The 21,328-nt window shown below is 35.7% G+C and overlaps 1 protein-coding gene and 1 pseudogene across 48 annotated transcripts in view; both read left to right on the top strand.

Moving 5' to 3' along the window:
• The window catches only part of ZEB1 (zinc finger E-box binding homeobox 1), a 215,100-nt gene that overhangs the window by 123,450 nt on the left and 70,322 nt on the right, over positions 1-21,328 (top strand). For 45 of the 48 annotated variants that reach the window (XM_078329810.1, XM_078329816.1, XM_078329820.1 and 42 more), the window contains one exon: positions 14,527-14,727. The exons of the other annotated variants lie outside the window; for them this stretch is intronic. Coding sequence is in view for 8 of the 45 variants with exons in the window: in XM_002750141.6 (XP_002750187.1) it covers positions 14,527-14,727 (201 nt within the window). In the remaining 37 variants the exon portion in view is untranslated. The remainder of the gene's footprint in view (positions 1-14,526; positions 14,728-21,328) is intronic. 48 annotated transcript variants of the gene reach the window in all.
• LOC118155293 (proline-rich protein 13 pseudogene) lies at positions 1,061-1,682 on the top strand (annotated as a pseudogene).

The following is a 21,328-nucleotide window of genomic DNA, read 5'->3' on the forward strand; positions in this document are numbered from 1 at the left end:
CATTTTAAATTTTGATAAATATTGCCAAATTAGCACAGCATATAAGAGTGTACTCTTTTATTTAACCCTTGCATGTGCCAGGTGTTAGTGGGGCCTTTTCTGCCAATTTTACTAAGCATCATTTATTTAGGGATTACCAGTGTTCTAGATGCAAGGGAACCGCGGTGATCAAAATAGAATAAAGTCCTGCCCAAATAAAACTTGCATTGTAGAGGAGTAATCAGTGAAGAAAATATAATGGCAATTGGTGATAAGTATTTTTAAAAGAAAGAAATTGAGAGAGTAGGGTCTGCAATGGGGATGGTAGTGGTGCTTAAATAGGGCTGTCATAGGAGACCTCCCTGAGGAGATTAACTTGGACAGTGCATAAAGAATATTCCAGTAGAGTGATATATGAAGCACAAAAGCCTGGAAGCAAAAGGCTAGTGTACCTGGAATGCAGTGAGCCAAGGGTAAAGTAAAAGACAAAAATCTGAGAGATGACAGGTAAGGAGAGTCAGCCCATTAAGGGCCTTGGATTACAGTGAACAGGATGGGAAGCCATTAGATTGTTTGACAAGATGCCACTGATGCTTTAGGGTTTCCTTTGCTGTGTTGAAAACTCACTACAAGAAGACAAAGGTGGCAGTAGGGAGACCAGACAGGAGCCAGTGACAGTATTCTAAGTGAAAAATGATGGTACCACTAGGTAGTTGGTACCATCAGGGAATTGGTAATGAGTGGTCAGATCTTGAATATATTTTTAAAGGTATTTCCTTCCAGATTAGATGCATGGGATTTCAGAGGAACAGTCAAAACTGTCACTGAGACTTTTGGCCTGAACAACTGGAGGAATGGAATTGCCATTCACTGAAAGAGAGACGATGGAGCGACCAGGAATTGGATTTGGATATGGTAAAAATTTTCCCATTAGAAATCCAAGAGGATGGAGATTGGGAAGGAGAATGCATCAAGCCCAGGCGGTGGTGGAAAGGTGACGGAGTATCAGGATTCCCTAATTTTTTCCTTTTCCTGGGTAAAGAGTCACTTTGCAGCTTGGGGCTGGAGGACACATCTAAACATGTAGAACCCCAGTGCCGTGCAGCCAGGGCCAAATCCATATCCCCCCAACATCGGGTACCCTGGAGGTTCCAGTCCTGCCCACCTACCACCTGTGTATCCACCCTTTCCTTCTCCCCCAGGAGCTCCCCAGAGCAATCCAGGTGGGCCCCCTCCTCCTGTGCCACAGCAAGGGTATCCAGGATGCCAACCCTCAGGTCCCTACCCTGTTCCATACCCACTGCTTGCCCGTGGAATGCCTCCTATGAATCCCTTGGCTCCTGGCATGGTCAGAGCAGCAGTGATAGTGGACAAGAAGCTGCAGAAGAAAATAAAGAAAGCTCATAAAAAGATGCACAAGCATGGCAAGCATTCCTTCTCCTCTTCCTCCTCCTTTTCCAGTAGTGACTGAGTAGAGGCCCTGGACTCTTCCCTCAAGTCTCAACAGTTCCGCTCTCCCATCAAACTTCAGATGCCATGCTGTACTGGGGGAAAGTAGCCCTTGTGCTCCCCACCCCTACCCCAACCTGAGCCTCACCCTACTCTTCAGCCCTCAGTGGCTAGGGAAAATGGGAAGAGGATTGCCATGGCATGGCCATCTTCTGGCTGCTTGGATATATCATATAGCTATTGAGTTTAGCAGGGGAGCTATTTTTTGAAGATGATGAACTAAATGTTGAAGACAAGTTTGAGATCTGTAAAATGTGATTTTTTTACTTCCTCTTATAATACTTGTGATTGGGGAGGTTTGTGGAAATTTATGATGAAAAACCTCTATCTTTTTTGTAATGTTGGCATACTTGGGGAATTTAGTGGCAAATACATTCCCCAGCAGGCCTTTTGTTGGTTGTACTAACTGCAAGGTTTCTGGGAAGTGAAAAAAAAAAGAAATCGAAGAGGAGATATCAAGTAGAAAATCTGGTATGTAAGTGTGGAATTCATAGAAGTTGGGCTGGGATAAAAAAACTGGAGTCAACAAACGATATTTAGAGTCATGAGACAGATTAAGGAAGAGTGGAAGAAAGAAACAGAAAAGAAGCAGTTGTTGAGTTAAGAGGAAAACTGATAGAGTCAAGTGAAGAGATTGTTTTGAAAAGGAGAGTAATGGATTATGTCAAATGCTGCTACAAGGTCAAGTCAAATGAGGACTGATAATTGTCATTGGATTTAGCAGTGCTCACAGTCATGACAAACAGTTTTGGTGGAGTGTTGTAATTGGAGTAATTTAAGAAAAAATTGGAAGAAACAAATTGGGCACACATGTAGACAACTTTTTCAAAAAGCTTTGAAGTGTAGAGGGACTAAAGTATAGAGTTAGGAATGGTGGCTTAATCAAGGTGACATGTTAGCCAGAATAGAGATTTTTGAAGCCAGAGAGAGCAAGAAAGTTGAGAGTGTATGTGAGAAATGGTTATAAAAATACAGGATTAAAATGGTTATTTCTTCTGTTACTGAGGTTAAGCATCCTTTTACATGTTTATTGGCCATTCATTTTTGTGTGTGTGAATTACCTGTGCATATTCTTATTGGGTGGTTCATCTTTTCCTTATGAGTGTTTACAAATTCTCTATATAATAAAGATGTCAGCCTTTAGTCATATGTGTTGCATATATTTTTCAAAATTTGTCATTTGTCTTTTGACTTGATTTTCTGTGTATAGTTACAGGTTTTATGTCATGCTTATAACTGCCTTCCTTATTCCAGGATTGTGAAAAGATTTGCCTGTATTTTCTTATATGTTTATGGTTTCAGTTTTCTCCTAAGTTAAAGTCTTTGATTCATATGGGTTGCATTTTGGTGAAAGTCATGGTATGGAGATCTGATTTTTTTTCCAAATGATTTTTATTAAATAATGCCTTTCCCCCCACTAATTTGCAAGACTACTATTTGTTTGGGATCTATTTTGGATTATGTTCAAATCCATTGTCTGCCCATCCTTGTAATAGTACAAATCTGTTTTCATTTCTGTAGCCTCAAGATAAAGTTTACTCTCTGGTATGTCTAGTTCATGTTTTCCTACCACCACCATTACTATTATTTTTCTGAATTTTCCTGAATCTTTTAATGTGTTTATTTTCCCAGATAAGAATGCCACCAGTATGTGTCAAGCATATATGTGCAGTATTTCTGTTTCACATATATACTTATTTTCATCATTCTGACAACCATGTCAGGGATATATTATTATTATTTCAATCTTGGCAGTGAGGAAACTGAGACATTAGAAGAATATATAACATGCCCAAGGTGACAAGGCTGGTAAGCAGTGAAGCTGCAATTTGAGCCAGGCAGTCAGGTTCCAGAGACTATGCTTCTACTTCTCTATATATACTGTAGAGTTATTGTTCTAAGTCATGTAGATTTAGAATACAAGATACCATGTGTAGCATTTGGATCAAAATTGCATTGAATTACAGAAAATTTTAGGTAGAATTGACATATTTATGATACATATCATTCTATCCAAAACCAAGATACAGCTTTTCATTTATTCAAATCTTTGATGACTTTTACACAGAATGCTAGTTTTCTTCATGTAGATCCTTCATGTTTTATTTTTAGCTTTTTCCTTCATGTGTTTCATTTGTGTTGCTGTTAATAGAATTTTTCCTCTTTTGTGTTTTAGCTGGTTATTGTTGATATATTGGAAAACTTTTGATTTTTTTTGGTGAGAAAGCTGTTTTTTTTCTTTTAAATTTGTAATCATTTACCAAATTTTCTTACTACTAATAGTTTTTTCATGAATTTTTCTAGAAATGTTATTCTGCAAACAATTTTGCTTCTCCTAATATTTATACTTTTTCTTTTATTCTTTTTAAAAATTGGTTTATGCTTTTAAAACATTGTTAACTAATAATGATGAAACTAAGCATCTTTATCTTATAAATGCCTCTGATTCATAATAATATATTATGATACTAACTTCAGTTTTGCTTTCATGCAAAAGTATCAGTAAGGGAATGGTGAATTTTTTTCAAATGTCTTTCTGCATCTATAGATGTCATCATTTCTCCTTTTTATGTTAATATAGTAAATGCTCATGCATTGTCTAATGTTAAGTAATTTTTGCTTCATTCTTTTAATTTAATATTTCATTTAGGACTGTTGCATATTTTATTTAGGACTGAGCGTGTGTGTGTGTGAGTATATGTGTGTGGCCGTGTGTGTGTGTGTGTCCATGCCTGCATGTGTGCACACATGCATGTGTATCTTTTCTCAGATTTTAGTTAACTATGATGTTGACTTCCTAGAATTTAGACTTTTCATTTTTCATCTCTCCTTAAAAAGTTACAGAATTAACAGCCCTTTAAAGATAAGAAGAAATTTACCTGAGAAATTATCTGGCAGTTTGGGGTAGTTAACTAGTATCTTTCTAAATTTATTCTGTGACGTGTCTGCCTATGTCTCGTAAATAATTTTCCAAGCTCTATAATACAGTGATGATCATTTACATTTTCCTAGAAAGGCTTTCATTTAGGTTTCCAAATTTATTATTTTAGGTTTGTACAAAATATTTATAATGCAAGTTTCCTAAATTTCTTTATAGTTCTAGTTAATTTAACTACATTTGCATTTTGATATTGAACCTTCATGCTGCTTAGTTTTTCTCTAGGATTAAGTGGGGTGGCGATTTATCTTTTTTTTTTGATTCTTTAAAGTTTGGGCTTTTGGACTGATATATCAATTACATGCCTTCTCTTTTTTTGACTCAGTACTTTCCGCATTTGTATTTTTGATTTTGTCTTTACACTTTCCTTAGATTTTGTCATACTACCTATCTTCCAATAAGAAGAGAAAGCATTTGACAAAATTCAACAGCCCTTTATGTTAAAAACTCTCAATAAACTCGGTATTGACGAAATGTATCTCTAAGTAATCAAAGCTATTTACGACAAACCAATAGCCAATATCATACTGAATGGGCAAAAGCTGGAAGCATTCCCTTTGAAATCTAGCACTAGACAAGGATGCCCTCTTTCATCACTCCTATTCAATATAGTACTGGAAGTTCTAGCCAGAGCAATCAGGCAAGAAAAAGAAATAAAGGGTGTTCAAATAGGAAAGGTAGAAGCCAAATTGCCTCTATTTGCAGACGACATGATAGTATACCTAGAAGACCCCATCGCCTCAGCCCAAAAACTCCTGAAACTGATAAGCAACTTCAGCAAAGTTTCAGGATATAAAATCAATGTGCAAAAATCACAAGCATTCCTATACACCAATAACAGACCTAAAGAGAGCCAAATCAAGAACGAACTGCCATTCACAATTGCTACAAAAAGAATAAAACACCTAGGAATACAACTTACAAGGAACGTAAGGGACCTCTTCAAGGAAAACTACAAACCACTGCTCAACAAAATAAGAGAGGACACAAACAGATCGAGAAACATTCCATATACATGGTTAGGAAGAATCAATATCGTGAAAATGGCTATACTACCCAAAGTAATTTACAGAATCAATGCTATCCCCATCAAGCTACCATTGACTTTCTTCACAGAACTGGAAAAAAACACCATGAACTTCATATGGAACCAAAAGAGAGCCCACATAGCCAAGTCAATTCTAAGCAAAAAGAACACAGCAGGAGGCATCACACTACCAGACTTCAAACTATACTACAAGGCTACAGTAATCAAAACAGCATGGTACTGGTACCAAAACAGAGATAGAGACCAATGGAACAGAACAGAGGCATCGGAGGCATCACAACATATCTACAACCAAACAATCTTTGATAAACCTGACAAAAACAAGCAATGGGGAAAGGACTCCCTGTTTAATAAATGGTGTTGGGAAAACTTGCTAGCCATGTGCAGAAAGCAAAAACTGGACCCCTTCCTGACACCTTACACTAAAATTAACTCCAGATGGATTAAAGACTTAAACATAAGACCTAACACCATAAAAACCCTAGAAGAAAATCTAGACAAAACCATTCAGGACATAGGAGTAGGCAAGGACTTCATGACCAAAACAACAAAACCATTGGCAACAAAAGCCAAAATAGACAAATGGGACCTAATCAAACTCCACAGCTTCTGCACGGCAAAAGAGTCACTAGAGTGAATCGGCAACCAACAGAATGGGAAAAACTTTTTGTAGTTTACCCATCTGATAAAGGGCTGATATCCATAATTTACAAAGAACTCAAACAGATTTACAGGAAAAAAACAAGCCCATTCAAAAATGGGCAAAGGATATGAAGAGACACTTTACAAAAGAAGACATACATGAGGCCAACAATCATATGAAAAAATGCTCATCATCACTGGTCATTAGAGAGATGCAAATCAAAACCACATTGAGATACCATCTCATGCCAGTTAGAATGGCGATCATTAAAAAATCTGGAGACAACAGATGCTGGAGAGGATGTGGAGAAATAGGAACACTTTTACACTGTTGGTGGGAGTGTAAATTAGTTCAACCATTGTGGAAGAGAGTGTGGCGAATCCTCAAGGCCTTAGAAATAGAAATTCCATTTGACCCAGCAATCCCATTACTGGGTATATATCCAAAGGACTATAAATCATTCTACTATAAGGACACATGCACACGAATGTTCATTGCAGCATTGTTTACAATAGCAAAGACCTGGAAGAAACCCAAATGTCCATCGATGATAGAATGGACTGGGAAAATGTGGTACACATACACCATAGAATATTATGCAGCAATCAAAAATGATGAGTTTGTGTCGTTTGTAGGGACATGGATGAATCTGGAGAACAGCATTCTCAGCAAACTGACACAAGAACAGAAAATGAAATACCACATATTCTCACTCATAGGCGGGTGATGAAAAATGAGAACACATGGACACAGGGAAGGGAGTACTAAACACTGGGGTCTATTGGGGGAAATAAGGGAGGGACAGCGGGGTGGGGGAGCTAGAGGGATAGCCTGGGGAGAAATGCCAAATGTGGGTGAAGGGGAGGAAGGCAGCAAAACACACTGCCATGTGTGTACCTATGCAACTATCTTGCATGTTCTGCACATGTACCCCAAAACTTAAAATGCAATAAAAAAGAAACAGTTTCTATGAATTAAAAAGCATCCTTTTATAAATGCAGACTTTACTTATGAAAGAAATATTAGTTATATGAAATTTAGTGTGAATTATTTTAATCCAAATACTTTATTCAACACACAAAGGAATCATCTTTTCTTGGGACTGAATTTAATTTAATCTCCTGAGGACTTTGCTTTTTCACTGTTTCATCTGTCTGTGAGTTGTACACTGACTGAAATTAGCTCATTGAGTGGATGGGAGTTTAGATAAGGTAAGAAAAGGGGAAAGTAATTTGGGAGGATGGCTCTTATTGGGGGCAGTTAGATATAGGATCTGTGGAGGTAGAGAGGCCAGAACAAGAACTGAGAGAGTAACAAAGACAAATCCTATGAATCCTTAGTAACTTTTATGTAATAAGAGACAGGATAAAATAAGAACTAGGATTCTGTAAGCAATGACAACCCTTTCCCTGCATTTGCCTATCAGTTTTCATTCTATTAATAATGTGTATCTGAAGATATTAAAAACCAGCAACCCTTTCGCAGGAGTAAAGTTTAGAATAATTGACTTTTATTGGAGTTATGGGTTTTTTTGTTTTTTGTTTTTTTTGCAGAAAGGTGATTTTATTTAGGTAGAGAAAAGAGAAGGAAAGGAGAAGAGAAAGGCTTCCATGAAGAGTGTGGAAGAGGATTCCAGAGGGGATATCCCGGAGGGAGCTCCCACCGTGTGGGAGGGGATTCCAGAAAGTTGGAAATCCTGGAGTTATGTTTTAAAATATATTTTGAAAATTAAAAAGTGTTTATGGAGATTTTACCTAGAGAAGGATTTTAAAACTTCAACCAAGGCCAGGCGCGGTGGCTCCAGCCTGTAATCCCAGCACTTCGGGAGGCCGAGGCAGGTGGATCACAAGGTCAACAGATCAAGACCATCCTGGTCAACATGGTGAAACCCCATCTCTACTAAAAATACAAAAAATTAGCTGGGCATGGTGGCGCGTGCCTGTAATCCCAGCTACTCAGGAGGCTGAGGCAGGAGAATTGCCTGAACCCAGGAGGCGGAGGTTGTGGTGAGCCGAGATCGCGCCATTGCACTCCAGCCTGGGTAACAAGAGCGAAACTCCGTCTCCAAAAAAAAAAAAAAAAAAAAAAACTTCAACCAAAATTTACTGAATCATTAGAATTAGTAAAATCTCACATGTTCATGGTACTTGGGGCACTCGAAAACCATTATGATACCTATTTTTAGAGTATTTAAAATTAGATAATATGTACATTGTACATTATATAACATTAAATTTGTATATTACATTATATCCTTCATTATGCAGTAAAATACATATAGATAGTAAGCTAACATTATCAGTTCGACCAAAAGCCAGATTAACAAAAATTTACAGTACATGCTTAGTATTTATAGATAACTTAAGCTCCTCTTTCCTGGAGTAACATTGTATGCAGACGTTTTCTCTGATCCTACGAATTATCATGTGAACTCTCCTTTACATTTTGTGTGCCTATTTGCCTGGTCTGATTATGATTGCAGTTTGGTTTTCATTTTCCTGAATTATTGCTAACACTTAAGCATACTGACTTGTTTCTTCATTGAGAAAAGTAAGAAGTGTGGTCCCATATTCAATTCAGCAAATAATTCTATACCTACTGTACCTACTATGTGAAAGGTAGTATGCCAGAGACCGTATGCAGAATAAAGTGTGTGTGTGTGTGAGAGAGATATGTTATTTTGGTCCCAATCGATGTTAAAGAACAATGGAAATACTTGGTCAGTGTCTCCACCTGTATCTTCATATTTCTCAGCATTCATGCCTAAATTTGTAGTGTTCTCAGCATTGTGCTAACAGGTAAAATATTCTACTTAATATGAGTACAGTCTGTTGGCTCTGTAGAACACAACTCAGAGTGTATGTGTTTTTCTAGGTGTTTCTCAAATTATGACAATATGCTAATTTGATGTATGAACCAGTTTGTTAAAACTAATCTGTTAGTTTTTAAGGATCAGTCTTCTTTTCTAAGAAAGATTTTCTCTTTCTTTTCTAACATGCAGATGAGTGTGTGCTTAGGGGCTTGATGGGAATGAGTGGGATGTAGTTAAGCACCTATTAATGGCATAACATAAGAAGAGCGTTCTGGAAAGAAAAGCATTTGCACAAGCAAAAATAGGTAAAAATGTGGCCTTAGCCTGTGGTTTTAATCAACACATGCCATAGTTATCATCTGACAAGAATCGGAGACCTCAAAGTTATCTTTTCCCTCCTCCTTCCCCACTTCCCTAAGTTTCTTTCCTCTACCTGGGCCTATCCTGCTATTCCAAGTTACAATACATGATTATAGTGAGATTCTTTATTTATAAAGTATTTAGGTGATCTTGCTTTCATTGCAATGAATAAAAAATTGAGAATGTATTGGTTTGTTTTGGAACCATATTCATATAAGTTATCTAATTCTTTTTTGTGATTGTACATTAAGAAACATTTATGAGACATTAATTACTATTATTGATACAGTGCTCCATGCAATCCAGTGCTAAAAGTAATATGTGAAAGTTCTTTTAATGGTTTATTGACTATAATGATGATATTACCCCGTAATATACTGTTCAACACGTAATATACTGTTCATTATAAGATTCAAATGGTTAAAACCATTTAGTCATTTGAAAATATCAGCAGTAGTAAATTGTTAAGTATGGAATTTCAGTACCCCAGAAAAGGTATAGACACAAAAATTTAAGAATATTTATCATCAGTATAACAATTTTCAGTCAGGACGCTTCACACATAATAAAATGTGTAGGCTGTGGAATCCAGCCAACCTGGCTTTGACTCTTCAACTTAGCTACATAACCTTAAACAAGTTACTTAGGTGCTCTATTTTTCTTTGCCTATCAGATGGAGATATAATAATACCTATATCTTAGGAGCCTCTATAAAGATTTACTAAGATAATAGTAGTAGAAACAGAAAACCACTTGTATAGTCCTTGCTGTGTACCAGACACTGATCTAAGCACACTACATTTAAAAATTGTTTGATCTTCATAGCCGCTGTATGCAGTGGGTACTACTGTGTCTGGCACTAAATATTAGCAAATAATACCAACAACCATCAATAAGTCAACATGTCTTTAACTACATTCTGATGACAATAGCAATGTATTGAAAATGTTACAATCTATTGAAATTTAAATTCATATTGTCTATCTTGTCATGTTTAAAGGTTTTTAAAACTCCATTTATTATATTTTCTTCATCCTTGCTTTCTTGATATTTTAATTAAAATCAGAATCAAAACGTGATGATCACCTGTGATTGTTATCTTCAGATAAACTAAATCATATTTTCAGCCAAAGGTTAAACAGTACAGAGGTATAGAGATAATTGGACAGAACATTTAGATAACTTAAGCCCTCATTGGCTAATAGACTTTATCAAGGGCCTGCATTACTCTGTATTGGTGGCGGGCCATTTTTAAAATAAGCTTTGTAGATCCACAAACAAAATGATAGATTAAAAAATACAAGTAAGCTTTACTATTATTTCAATTTCAGTGATTAATATTAGCAGGGTTTTTTTTGTTTTTGTTTTTTTTTTTGAGATGGAGTTTCACTCTTGTTGCCTAGGCTGGAGTGCAATGGCACATTCTCGGCTCACCACAACCTCCACCTCCTGGGTTCAAGCGATTCTCCTGTCTCAGCCTCCCAAGTGGCTGGGATTATAGGCATGTGCCACCACACCCAGCTAATTTTTCGTATTTTTAGTAGAGACAGGGATTCACCGTGTTGGCCAGGATGGTCTTGATCTCTTTACCTCTTGATCCACCTGCCGCAGCCTCCCAAAGTGCTGGGATTACAGGCATGAGCCACCACGCCTGGCCAATATCAGCAGTTTTTACAGTTTTTTTTTCTTTTTCTCTCAGCTAAGTGACGGAACCAAAAGGTAGTAAAAAATCTTGGAAAATAGTTATTGGTCTTGTTTTTCATCTCAGCAGATAAAATACATTGATTTTTTGGATTTTTCCTATCCTATGACACATATCAAACATGCTCTGGGAAAATTCACAAGATAGCTATTAAGTATATGCAATCTCTGTGTTTTGGATGCATAACATAATCTTCCATATCACAATGGCAGCTTATATAAGGGACAGGAAGGAGTTTTGCTAGAGTCCCAGAAAGTGATAAGCAGTCTTTAAGAGCACTTTGCGCATTTAGTATCTCTGGTTAAAAAGAACATAGTAAAAAATATGAAGCATGCAAGCAAGTATTTGAACCAGAATGCGTATATGTCTTAAAGCCTAATTTGGGGGAAATTTTCAAGCCCAAAATACTCTAGATATAAATATGTTAAATGTGCAAGCCAAGGTCAACCAAAGAACCTACAGCTAACAAAATTAATGATAATGCTAAACTGCAATGTTACATTATTAAAAGGTAAGAATGGCACCAACATAAATCCATGGCCAACGCGAGATACCAAAGATGTCTGGAAGCCTCCCTTCACAAAATAGCAGGAATGTCAGCTCTCTAGGCGTGCAGTTTCACTGGTCAAGCATAATGAGAGCTTTGCAGTGAATAAGACTTTACACAATATAGCCAGGTCTTAGTGGAGTATAGAATTGAGTAATATTCAGCAAATACTTACCATGTTCTAATTTTAGCTTGTTGCATATAAATGCCAACTTAAAATGACTTTAATAAGTACTGAAAGTAGAAATGAAAATTAATAGCACTGTGCATCATTTTTCAGTAAGCATCTCCATTCCAAGTATGTTTGTGTGTGTGTGTGTGTGTGTGTGTGTGTGTGTGTATTTGCCTCTTACTATGAGTTAAAGGCCCCTCAGAAAATTCCTCTACTCAGAAAACTCTTACAGTCAGCTGTGAACCAGCCCTTTAGAATCATTCCCCTTACCCATACGCATACTTCACTCTGCTCATAGTGTGGCTGCTCATAGTGTCGCTGTTTCTGTCACGACACATATTTTCCCATTAGTATATTAAAGGAACTTTTTTCTTTATTATATCGATATGTTGAATAGACCTTTTCAGGTAATATTTATGGAAACATAAGACTATTCTGGAAGGCAGTTTAACAGTCTCTACTTCATAAGTCTTCCCTTTGACTCAACAGTTTCACTCCTACTAATCTATCTGATAAGTGTATTTAAGGAATGGCCAAAATTAATACATATGTACAAGAAAATTTATGACATTGTTGCTAGTGCCTAACACAGGCAAAATTTTATCAATTTATCAATAGTTTGTAGGTATATCTCTGCAATAGAATGCTGTGTAGCCATCCAGAGGGAGAGAAGAAAGCTTTATGTATACAGATGCCCTTTGACTTATGATGGTATTACGTCCTGATAAATTCATTGTAAGTCAAAAATACTGTTAAGTTGAAAAAAGATTTAATGTACTTAACCTATCGGACATCATAGCTGAGCTTAGCTTTCCTTAAATGTGCCTGGAACACTTAAGCTTACAGTTCTGCACGTCATCTAACATGAAGCCTGTGTTTTAATATGATGTTGAATATCTCATGTCATTTGTTGAATACTGTACCAAGGGTGAAAAACAGAATGGTGCTGCACCATCATAAAGTAAAAACATTGTAAATCAAGCCATCATTAGTTAGGGACTGTCTGTACTGACATAGAAAGGCTTCAAAGACATGTTATAAAGTGGCAAAATGTAAGTGGCAAAGCAGTATGATGTGACCATGTGTGTTTTGAATTATATATATATACACATTTGTATATAAATGATGCTGGCTTTATATTAAATATAAGACACATCTAAGTGTATATAAGATGAGGTTTGTGTTACAACTAGATAAGAAAAGGTTTTTAAAATGATTCATATCATGCCTACTTAGTGCACTGAAATAATAAAATTTGCTATTTTTACCTTTATGGAGTGGATTGAGGAAGGAAAAATAGGGCTTTTACTTACTTTACATGTTTTGCATTGACTGATTTTACATGCATTACTTTTGTAATAAAATAAGAGATAAAAACATTTACTATTGGGAAAAGATCTGGAAAAGTGTATGCACACCAAAATATTAATGCTATAACAAAACTTGACATTTTTCTTCTGACACAAGATATTGATGAACTAATATGTGAGCACAGCGGTGACCCCTGGTACTCTTTGGGACGATGTCTTCCTAAGGTCTTTAAGGCAGTTTTGGAGTTTGGGTTATTTGTTTTCACCTTTAAATATCTACCCATACTTTTAATTGTATTTCTTCCTACTTGTTCTCAGGAGAGTGTGTGTATGTGTGTGTGTGCGATTGTGTATTTGGGGAAAAGTTTATATATACATGTTATTTAAACATTTGGTTGATTATTTTTCAAGCATGGTTGGAAAATTTAAGGAAGTAATGGGAAGAATAACTCATACTAATTACTGGTTAGTTATCCAAAAAAAATAATAATAAAGCTTCTTTTTCTCCCTTCTTCTGAATCTTTTCTTAGCAAATAAGAATCACCCGGCAAGTAATTAAAAAGAGGTATTCTAGTGACCATACCCAATGAAATACTAAATCGTTATCCTATTAGAGTGATTATTACAAGAGCACTAAAGTAAAACATTGATTATACTAGATTATTTATTTTTAGAGAATTCTATTCTCAGCTTATACTCATGGAACTCATTCAGAATAATTTTATATTTTGTTGAAATTCATTAAAAATTATAGAAAAAGGTGCTCATTTGAAAATTTTCAAATGGTTTTTCAGAATGACAAACTTAATTACATAGAAATTGACTAAATTGGTTGATTCTTTCTAAAGTCAGTATGGGAGAAATAATGTAATGCATGGGCCTATTGACAACTTAAAAGTACTTGTGGTAAACTTGATGATGTGATGCTATTTTGTTAGGAAAGATGGCCTCTTAAGTTGCAATCCTTATAAGGATTCAAAGCCCTAATTGTATATGAGCAATATTGTATACTGTAGGCTCATTATCGTTGGAGGGGAGGTTTAATATAGAGTTGAAGAGCACAAAATGTGGAATCAAGATGGTTGGTGTTCAAATCCTGGCTCTGCCACTTCCTAGCTGTGATCCTGGAAAAGTTATCCTTTTTCTGCCTTGATTTTCATACCTATAAAACAAGGATATAAGTAGTAAGCGGTAGAACTCTATTTCATAAGGTTGTTATAAAATTGTTAAAAGAATGTAATGGGTTAGTATTTATAAAGCACGTCTACATATAGTAAGTGGTCAATAAGGGTAGCTACTATTATTTTTCATATTGGTCATGTAATATATAGTAAGTATTCTATATGTGTGTTGTCAAATAAATTAGTTGTTTACATATTATCATTTAAAAGAAAACATTGAATTACAATCTGTTTTAAGTATCTTTTTTACTTTTATTTTTTGAGATGTAAAAATTGATTTTTATACTAGTTGGTTTTGATTATTTGTTTCTTGTTTTTATTACAGTTACAAATTATAATACTGTGGTAGAAACAAATTCAGATTCAGATGATGAAGACAAACTCCATATTGTGGAAGAAGAAAGTGTTACAGATGCAGCTGATTGTGAAGGTGCACCAGAGGATGACCTGCCAACAGAACAGACAGTGTTACCAGGGAGGAGCAGCGAAAGAGAAGGGAATGCTAAGAACTGCTGGGAGGATGACAGTAAGTCTGATTTTTTGGGGTAATATTGTATTCTTGTGATTAGTTTTTAATGCATATATTAACTGAAAATATAAATTGGATGAAAAGTTTGAAATCAATAGTAAATTTGGCCATCAATAAATATTTGGTGTCCTACTTACTAAAAAGTAGATTATGAAGCAGAATAAGAAAGTTATTTTGACCATATTTACAATGAATATAATCTACTGAAATTTAGTAGAATTTACTAACCAGGATCAAGCATTCCAAATATTGTTGATATAACTGAACCTACCTTTAATTTCCTGTTGTAACCCCAAATGAATACTCTGTTTAGAAATCAATAAATATTATATTGGTATAGTGAAATTATAATTCAATATGCAAAATTCCCAAACACAGATAAATCATGGAGATATTTTTAGTGTTTGTAAGCTTCTCTATACATACATCAGAATCCTTTAAGTAAGGTAGTTTTTTCACTTGCTTTAAATTTTTACTTTACTCAAAGCATGGCTGAGTGGAAGGAGCTGCACTTTTAGTGAGCAGAGACTGAAAGTTTAACCTTTTCCCTCATCTGTCAAATGGAGAAATTGGACTTGGACTTAGTCTTTTATTCTAGATCTAAAATTTCTTCTTTCTACTTTTCCTAATAAATTGATTAAATTATTTAGCCTCTCTTGCCAGGTTAAGCACCAGTGATATAAAAATAGAATATGGAAGTGGCATATTATTAATTAGAAAGGTTGGGGGTCAGGAACAAGGGCATCAGAAAAGGCAAACAGGTGCATGCAAGAGCTTAAATTCAAGACCAGTCAAAGGAGAAGTTTCCCAGCAAGAGTTCAAGTTCAAAGAAGTCATCTAGACAAGATATCAAAACTAAGGCTATACAATCTGGGAAAGTGGGTCAGGCATGCAGATCAGAATATCTGGATGATGAAATGTGGAAGTTCAGATAAAGACTCAGATAATAGGCACAAATTGGAAGAAGTTAAGATTTCTACAATATGACAAATCTAATGGTTTACAAGGGACTTTCGAAATAATATAATCAGCCCTCTCATTTCATATTGTTATTCATTTGTCTGCTCCACAACCTCTGTAGAAATGGGTTGCAACTGTGACAAGACTCTGCATGAATGTTGTTTATATGGCTTAATAGAGAAGAGAGATAAATTACAAATACATTATAGTTGTATTTAGGTATACATTATGTGGCAGCATTGAGGAGGAACATCCACATTAGAGAAGGAAAAAGTCCTAAAAGAGTTCTGAGTGAAGCAGAGTTGGTCTTAAAACAGAGTTCTTAAGGACTGATGGAGGTTAATTAGGCAAAGTTGAGTGAATGTAAGGTGCTTCAGGCAAAAGAGGCAATACACATGAAGCTACAGAGGCTTGAGCAAAGTGTTCACAGAAAATGAGATCAGAGAAGTAAACAAGAGAAAAAATATGAAATTGTGTGCTATGTCAAAGAATTTTAACTTTATCTTGGAAGCTATGAGATCATTAAATTAAATTAAAATTACATAATTAATATAATTTATAAATAAATCTGGTGTAGTATGGAAAAAGAATTTTTGAGGGAAGAACCTGAGGTAATGTCTTCAATAAGGAGGCTCTAATAATCAGGCAGTGTTAAGGGTTTTTGAGTTAAAGTAGTTGCCATGGGATGGGAATAGAAGGGAGATATTTGAAAGATATATAGGAGATAGAATATGTAAGAATTGGGAAGGCCTATTTCTAGATACAGTCCCAGGTTACTAGAAAATAGGGCCCAGAGAAGTTGACTTGCTCACTTATGACAGCTGGTTAATGGTAGTGCTATTAACTTGTTAATACTAAACTCCAACATTTTTGGAGCAAGGGTTTCTTGTGTATTTCTTATCCGTGGCCTGAATTATGCAGTTGATTCAGAGTCTTAATAATGGAATCAAGAAGGAAATGATCTGTCTGGGAAAAGGGGCAGTAAGAAGAATACAATAGATGAAGGGAGAAAGAAAGGTGAAAAATCAGTGAAGAGGTTCTGCTTCTGAGAATATGTTGGGTTCGATTGTTTGGACTAAGCCTTTTTACTGAAAACAACTAATGATGCTAGATTAAAAACAAAAACAAAAAGCTTCTTAGCAGTTCTAAAGAGCTAAGTAAGGCATTAGCTTGTCAAAATCTGAGTGAATAAGGGAACCCATAGAAGTAAACAGAGAAGATCATAGAAGACACTTGGGCCCTGAATATATTTGCCTAACCAGTGAAATGTAAGGTGATTTTCAGGCTTCCAAGAGGAAACAAAGCCTGAGACCACCACAGATACTTTAATAGCAGATCTTCCCCTAGTATGGATTATGTCTTGACTACACTGACGAAGTAAAAACAAACTATTTACCATCTCTACCATCCCTGAGAGTCAGCAAGCAAAGTTTCCCTGGTTAGGTATTCAGGGAATGGAGGATCTATCGGCACCAGTCAGAAGTAAATGCAAGTCTTTTGGAGGAATATATCTTCTTCCTAGTACCATAGAACTCTCCCGAATAATTTAGCAAGAAGATAGAAACATAAATACCAGAAATAAAAGGAAGCAGAAACTGACCCATAAAGGCTAATTACTTGAGTTATATGATACAGATTATAAAATGACTGCTGTCTTGTTCAAAGAAAAATCAGATGGACTTGAAATTATCTGCTATGATATGATAAAATATAACCAATGTGTTTTAAGAGTAATAGAGCTAAAAATAAAAAATTTAATAGTAGGAATTTGAAATTTGGAGGATACATTTAACAGTAAATTAGGCAGCATTAAAGAGAAAGTAATGATTTGGAAGACAGAGAAAAATTACACTAAATGGAAGTCAGAGACACACATAGAAAAAATATGAAAAACAGGTTAAGATGCATGAAGGTCTAAGATACCTTATGCCAGGAGAAAAGATAATAGGGCAGCAGCCTTAGTTGAAGAAATAATGGCTGGGGTTTTTATTTATAATCAGTGAAAAACACCATACTACAGATTCAAAAAGCCCAACAAATCTCAAAAGGGATAAATAGGAGAATGATGTGAACAACTTAGCAGAAGAAGAGGTTTTCAGCCCTCATTCCCCCACATAAACACCAGTTTTGGCAATCACTCACAGAAAAAAATACATTTGTGGGACCCACCCTGCCAGAGTCCGGCTGATAGGTTCCAGCACCCTGGTGTAGCAAAAAGTACATCAGGAATGGACATATTGAAGAGGGTACAAAGAACAATTTCACTTAACCTGAATTATCCATCCTCCAAAGCAGCATAGCTCAGTGCCAAAAGAGGCCCATTGGCCAGCAATTCTCCCATGAGGGAAAGCAAGAGCAAGGTGAGCACCTGGCTTCCTCAGCCTGGTGAGATAGCACCTAGGAGGCTCACCTCTGTCTTGTCCTATCCAGAACACTGAAGGAATCAGAATGCTGATTGAACTGGCTATAGCTAGGATGAGAGAAGAGGAAGGAATGTATGACAACCAGCATGTGTTTCTCAACAGCTAGCTGAAAATCCTACTCACTGGATTGAGGACTCCACTGAAACTAAACTATGAATCCTGCAGGACAAATCACCTGCGGACTTTTCCAACTAGCTGGTGTTTGCTCCTAGTACCCTGTGTTCAATAGGCATGATGCTCTGCATGTCCCTTTGTATGTACTATGTGACATTCTTCAGGCAACACATGGATCTAAGCAGCAGAAATGGATCTTAGCAGCTGCTCAAATCTGCTGATTTGGGAGAAGGCCCAAACCTTGAAACATTTCAGGATACTTTGCTAGGGAAAATAAATGGGAGACTCTCAGAACCAGGCCTGGCTTTGTGGAATCAAGAGAGTGTGAAGTCCTAAGACGAGGCCCCTAAAGGAAACAAGAATGGAGCTGATAAATCCATAGAAAAGGTCTGAGAGATCAGAATCTCTAATCGAGCCCACTGGTAGAAGTCTTTGCTATGGTTTGAATATTTGTGTCCCTTCCAAAATTCCTGTTGAAACTTAATCCCTAATGCAACAGTATGAAAAGGTATAGGGCCTTTAGGAGGAGATCAGTCCCTTACCAGACACTGAACCATCCAGTGTCCTGATCTTAGACTTCCCAGCTCCCAGATCTGTGAGAGATAAATTTCATTTTAAATTACCCAACATTTGGTATTTTGCTCTAGTAGTAGTTCCAGACTAAAACAGTCTTTCCCAAAGCCAGTCAGTAAAGACTGGAGGAGGTGACTGCTTTTTTAAATGCAAAGGTAGAAACGAAAGCAATTAACAAATGAAGAATCAAGGAAATATAGCACCATCAAAGGAAGAAAATAAGTCTCTAGTTGCTGACCCCAAAGAAATGAAGATATGTAAATTTTTCACAAGGAATTCAAAATAATCATCTTAAATTTGTGAGATATAAGAGAATACATACAACTAAATGAAATCAGGAAAATAATAAAGAAAACTAGAATTTCAACAGAAACAAACTATTAAAAAAAATTCTAGATGTGAGGAATGTAATATCTGAAATGAAAATTTCAGTAGAGCTTTACTAGCACCTTATCAAGCAGAAGAATCAGTTAATTTGAAGACAGATCATTTGAAGTTATCCATTCAGAGAAACAAAAAGAATGAAAATGAGTGAAGAAAGCCTATAGGACTTATAGGACATAATCAAGTGAACCATTATACACTTTAGGAACCTCAGAGGAAGCAAAGAAAGGGTTAGAAAGCTTGTTTAAGAAATAATGACAAGAAATTCAAAATCTAAAGAGGGAAATGAACATTCAGATCTGTAAAGATCAAAGAACTCCAATAGATTGAACATAAAAAAGTCTTCACCAAGGCTATTACAATCAAATTATGAAAAGTCAAAGACAATTTTGAAAGCAGCAAAAGAAAAGTTGCAAGCTCCTTAAGACTATAAGCAAATTTCTTTGCAGAAACCTGTCAAGCAAGGAGACAGTGGGATGATATATTTCAAAGTGCTGAAAGAAAAACACTGCTGACCAAGTATACTATACCCAGCAAAGATATACTTCAGAAATGAAGAAGAAATACTTTCCCAAAAACCAAAGCGGAGGTATTTTGTCACTGTTAAACCTGTTTCCTAAGAAAAGCTGAAGGCAGTTTTTCATGTTGAAACAAAAGAACACTAATTAGCAACATGAAAACATATGAAAGAATAAAAGTTACTAGCAAAGAAATTCAAAGCTATGTATTAATACTATTCTAGGCTGGGCATGGTGGCTCATGCCTGTAATCCCAGCACTTTGGGAGGCCAAGGCAGGAGGATCACCTGATGTCAGGAGTTCAAGACCAGCCTGGCCAACATGGTGAAACCCTGCCCCTACTAAAAATACAAAAAAATTAGCCAGGCATGGTGGCGGACAGCTGTAATCCCAGCTGCTTGGGAGGCTGAAGCAAGAGAACAATTTGAACCTGGGAGTTGGAGGTTGTAGTGAGCCAAGACTGTGCCACTGCACTCCAGCCTGGGCAACAGAGTGGGACTCTGTCTCAAAAAAAAAAGTACTATTCTATATAGTTAGAATGAATAAGACTGAATATTTGATAGCACAATAAGATGACTATAGTCAATAATAACTTAATTTTACATTTTAAAATAACTTAAAGAGTATAATTGAATTGTTTGTAACTCAAAGGATAAATGCCTTAGGGGATAGATTAAAAAAATAAATAAATTCAGAATGCTGTGATACTATAATGATGTTGTGTAAAGCACTTGTACAACTGTAATATAAAAATAAAAAATACAAGATATTAAAATAGAGCTACAATAATTTTTTAGTGGATATACAATATAAAAGTATGTAAATTATATCAATTAACATAGAATGTGGGAGGGGAGAGGTAAAAGTGTAGTTTTTATATGTGATGGATATTAAGTTCTTATCAATTTAAAATAGATTGTTATGGCTATAAAATGGTTTTTGTAAGCCTCTTGGATAATCAAAAGAAAAAAACTGTAGATACACGAAAGATAAACCAAACCATGCCATTACAAATATATATATATATTTTTTTTTTTAAATATCAATGGAAGCAGCAGAAGAAACAAAGGCACTTAAAACCTTTCAGAAAACAATAAAATGACAATAGTTCTTACTTATGAATAATGACTTTAAATACAAATGGATTAAACTCAGTAATCAAAATACGTAGTTACTATGCATATTTTTTTTGAAAAGCATACACATTTTATTAGCCAAAGCAAGTTACATGGTGTAAAATAAATATATATATTTAATTTTATGCATATTTTTAATACAGAGGTACATAATACCCTCTGTCACCCAGAGTAGAGTGTAGTAATGCAATCACAACCCACTGTAACTTCAACTTTGTGGGCTCAAGCAGTCTTCTAACTTTAGCCTCCTGAGGTAGCTAGGAGTACAGGCATATGCCACCACATGTGCCTAATTAAAAAGGAAGAAGAAAAAGAAGAAAAGAAACTTTTATGGAAAGATGGGATCTTGCTATGTTGCTCACGCTTTAAATGCATTTTTAAAAACTGACCCTACTATAAACTGCCTACATGAGACTTACTTTACCTTTAAAGTCATGTATAAAATAAAAGTGAAAGGTTGGAAAAATATGTTCCATGGAAGTGGAACCAA

The sequence above is a fragment of the Callithrix jacchus genome, chromosome 7, assembly GCF_049354715.1.
Source record: "Callithrix jacchus isolate 240 chromosome 7, calJac240_pri, whole genome shotgun sequence".
Classification (NCBI taxonomy): domain Eukaryota; kingdom Metazoa; phylum Chordata; class Mammalia; order Primates; family Cebidae; genus Callithrix; species Callithrix jacchus.